General features: G+C 43.7%; 1 protein-coding gene across 1 annotated transcript; it reads left to right on the top strand.

Annotated features, from left to right (window-relative positions):
* Positions 1–1007: 1007 nt before the first annotated feature.
* LOC147627056 (uncharacterized) lies at positions 1008–3020 on the top strand. Its single transcript, XM_086815237.1, has 3 exons — positions 1008–1875; positions 2014–2353; positions 2504–3020. Exons 1-3 carry the CDS (start codon positions 1008–1010, stop codon positions 3018–3020), a joined length of 1725 nt encoding a protein of 574 aa, XP_086671363.1.
* The last annotated feature ends 1214 nt before the right edge of the window (positions 3021–4234 follow it).

Below are 4234 nucleotides of genomic sequence, written 5' to 3'. Positions count from 1 at the left end.
AAGAGACAAAGGAGAGAATCACATCCACTACCCAAAAATTGAGCAAATGAAGGGGGGCGGGGGGGGATATTTTTTGGTATGTGAGTAAACTGAGGTAAGTGGGTGAACGAGAGAAAAAAGACCAACCTACTGGCAACCAAGATTGTGATGCCATGACCCAAGAAGATGCGAGCTGATGTGAATGAGATCACCAGTAGCACAAACATAAGTGCCTGTGAAGAGGAGTGGCTGGGCCCAAGATCGTAGCACATGTTGGGGACCAGAATCTTGCTTGAGGTTTTTCGAGCCAAATTGCCTGAGACTCCTTGGTGTGCCTTGCTTATTGTCTTTTTTTCCTCTCTTTTTTTTGTATTCCTTAGTATATTCTATGTATAATTGTTGATGACAAAATATGTTACATATGTACAATAGAAGTGAGCGCTTCGAAGATCAACACTTAGCCCACTTAGCTCGACAAGGATGAGAAATCAAGGTGAACCGCTTGCTCATCTAGGAAGACACTATGGAGGCTACCATTGCTAGATATGCTAGTGCATGTGTTTTGATTTTTGGGCTTCGAACTTTCAAGTTGGGACCACCTAGTGGCTCCAGGGAGTGACATGGACCCATGGTGGTTCGTTCAGGTGTTATGTGTTGTCAAGATTACCAACACGGTGTCAAGATTGCCAACAAGATGAGGGCTAGACTCTCTTACTTTTCTTGCATCATGACTAGAAAATCCTCATGTGTGGAGGTTGGGGACCCTTCAACGTTAACCCAAAGCGGTAGTAGAGAGTGAAGAAGGTGTTGGCGTCTGCTTGATCTTGCTAAAGCATGTATCCAAAAAAGCACCCAAAGCGTTTTTTTGAATGGTTATTAATTAAATAAACTTCGGAATCCTTAGAATAATTCTTTTACAAGATTACATCTTCTTCAAAATTGATTTTGACAAAGCTTATGACAGACTGAGCTGGGGATATATGATAGATGCATTGAAACACATGGGCTGTGGCTCAAGGTTCTGCAGTATGGTACAGACACTGCTTGGTAATGCAACTGCTCGGGTATGCGTCAATGGGGACCTCACTCAAGCTTTTCATCTGACTAGATCAATCAGACAAGGATGTCCTTTGGCCCCCCTCCTTTATGCCATAGCTGCGGATGGACTTAATTGGCTTGTCCAAGACAGAATCAACAAAGGAGAAATGAAAGGAATTCTGCTTGGCAATAGTAACCAGGTTTGCATTGAAATGTTTGCGGATGACACCAATGCACTTGTTGATAATGAGGAGAGCAGTATAGGGGCCTTCTGGGATTGTCTGCAAACCTATTGTAAGGCCTCAGGTTCAGTTATCAACCATAACAAGACTGGTATCAGAACTAGCATACAGCCCCCGCCTAACTGGTTGCTTCTAGAGGGTTGCAAGGTCATCCAAGATGGGGAAATAGTTAGGATCTTAGGTATACCCATGGGGTTCAGAGTTTCACTTAAGAAAAAATGGCAATGGATCATGCAAAAAATAGAGATCAAGTTAAAAAAATGGCAGAATAGGCAGCTTAACATGGCAGGGAGGAAGATGGTGCTGAACCATTTTATTATCCCCACAATTATCTACTTCCTGAGTTGTTGGAGACCTCCTGAAGAAGATTTGAAAAGCTTCATCTCCTGTTGCAGGAACTTTCTCTGGGGAGGAGACCCGTGGGTGAAGAAAGTGGCCAAAGTGAAATGGGAATTCTGCTGCCTTCCCACTGAGCTTGGAGGGCTGGGTATCTTGGACATTGAAAATATGGCTGACAGAATGGCAGCCAAATGGATTCTGAGAGGCTTAATGTCCCCGGCGGATGAGAACTGGGCTTGGCTTCTTAATAGGAAAAACCATCTGTTTGCTCTTAAAGGTCATTACAGATGGAAATAGCTCCCTTTTCTAACCATTTTGGGAAGCAAGCATCAGATAACCCCTAAAGGATCAGAGCTATTGATCTCTCTATGGAAGGCTTGGTTTAAAGTAAAAGCCCAGCTGATGCCATCCCCAGACTACAAGGACACGCTGGGCATCCACCCCATTGACTCCATTTGGTGGCCTGCTCTTGACTTGCCTCAAGTTGATACTCAAGATGTGGAAGAGGCTCTGAAGCTTCATTTAGGTGGCATTAAGACATGGAGTAACCTTTGGGACTGGGATAAGAAAACCTGGCTATCAAGGGCTGATCTCATTGCTAAGTACAACCTCTCAGATTCTCAACTGGACATTATTGGCAAAAGGCTGATGCTATGGCATCGAGAAGACTGGTGGCTAATGACAATTGAAGACCCCCCTAAGCTGAAGGCTTTCCAGTGGATTAACCAAACAAGCATCTGGCCTATTCCTCCCAGGTGGAATACCCCTCCAATCCATTGTATTCTAAATCAAAGATGGAATATCCTCAAAGATAGGAGCCAGTGGTATTTCCTCTTCAAATCACTTTGGGGTATACATGTGGAACCTAAGAAAGCTTGTCTTGCTTGGCTTATCATGTAGTACAGGGCCATTTGGACACAGAAAAAAGCTCTAGTCTTTGGCAAGGGAAATGGATCATGTGCCAGATGCCTCAAAGAAGAAGATGATGTTCACATTTTTCTACTGTGCCCTAACATAGAACCAATGGTAAAGAAACTCAATGAGTATGTGGCCAGCTGGGGGAAAACTTGCTTATCCTGGAAGCATCTGCTCATTGGGGAACCCATAGGCTGCTCTACTGAACTATGGACAGTATTAAGAACAGAGATCCTCTGGTTCTTCTGGATTGAAAGACTAGCGGCCCTACACAACGGTGATACCCGCAATACCTGCTCCCTCAAAAGTCTCCTTATTATTGCAGGGGAGAGGTTCTACTTGAGGAAGATCACTGACATTGAGGCCAAAATTTCAAAACTGGTAGGCCCTATTGGAAGCACTCCAAAGAATGTCTCAGATAAGGTCAAGATTCTTCAGCTTCAAGAGAAGAGAGAATATCTTGTTAACGTGGATCTAAGCTATGTGCTGAAGCTCCAATACCTGTAGAATCTAGGATAGAGTCCCAGAGGATCATTGCTCTTTGCTGATTGCCTAGGATAGTGAGAAATCTCGGCCTGAAATTGGCTATGTGATGCCAACCCGACTTTTGTAACTTGTCTCGATTTTCTTCAATAATAAAAATGCCTTTATTGAAAAAAAGAAGAAGAATAATTCTTTTAAGCTTGTAAAGTTTAAGGTTCAAAAATAGTATGTTTTAATTATAGTATATTTCTAGAAAAGAAAAATACCACAATTAAACAGATACTAAATCAAAAACATACTATAATTAGGTAAATCTTGTTTCTTATAAATTCAAGGGGAGAGGGGAGATCTTCGATGGTAGGCACGTGGGGGGGAGGGGGTTCCTGGTGACTCGGGAGAGGTGCCGGTGTTTGCAGGAGGCGAGTGTGGGGAGTGCAGGGAGGGTCTCAGCCACAGGGTCTCAGCCGCACTGAGGGAGGTGGGAGAGATCAAGCGGAGTAGGAGGGCGGGGGGTAAGGTTCATACGTGTATTAATTAATGCGCACACATAAAACGCTTGAATATACAATACCAATTAGCAATGGTATGGCTTTTGGTAACCAAACCATCTCATTTTGGCATTCATGGGAGATTTTATTTGGGTTGTTATAGTTTTTTATGAGGGTGGGATCCCAAATGTGAGGGTTTCTCTCATAGAAGCCTTGGGCATCAAGCACTTTGACAAGTAGAGCATGGGTTTTGGGATTAGCTTGGAGGTCCATGGCCTTTATAAGGCTCACCTTTCTAGGTGTGGCTCTACCCACTTGGATTTGAGAACCCAAATGGGCAAGTTCCCTATGTAAAATCCTTGTGTGTCAAGGAGCTTAGTGGAGATTGAGTAGGGCTCACCATGTGAATGGGACTTTATAGTCGTATGCTCCCACTCTAAGGGATTTGATTTACTTGTGGGTGCCTGATGGAAGGGTGGATGCCAAGTCTTTGTTTGTGCATCATAGGACACTTTGGATTGCCAGGTTACTCTTTGGTACCCATTCTTATTAATAAATCTCCGTGTGGGATTATTGGGCTTGGTTCTTGGACCTTGGCCTTCTTCTTTGCCCTGACAAGGTGTTATTACTTCGCTTTGGCTTGAGGGGGTGGTCAACACCAAGGATCAAAGTATGTTGGATTTTTTGAGATTCTAAATCAAGAGCCCTTGCTTTAAGCATGAGGCCTAGCCCCTAAAGTCAATTGGAAAC

The sequence above is a fragment of the Cibotium barometz genome, chromosome 21 (assembly GCF_041138505.1).
Source record: "Cibotium barometz isolate CiBa-2024 chromosome 21, ASM4113850v1, whole genome shotgun sequence".
NCBI classification, from domain to species: domain Eukaryota; kingdom Viridiplantae; phylum Streptophyta; class Polypodiopsida; order Cyatheales; family Cibotiaceae; genus Cibotium; species Cibotium barometz.
The sequence above is the reverse complement of the archived record's forward strand: the minus strand, read 5'-3'. Positions and strand labels throughout refer to the sequence as shown.

Coding starts and splice junctions, on each gene's coding strand:
- LOC147627056 (XM_086815237.1), top strand. CDS start 1,008: ATGGTACAGACACTGCTTGGTAATGCAACTGCTCGGGTATGCGTCAAT. Junction 1,876..2,013: donor CCATCTGTTTGCTCTTAAAG/GTCATTACAGAT, acceptor TGCCATCCCCAG/ACTACAAGGACACGCTGGGC. Junction 2,354..2,503: donor ATCTGGCCTATTCCTCCCAG/GTGGAATACCCC, acceptor CATGTAGTACAG/GGCCATTTGGACACAGAAAA.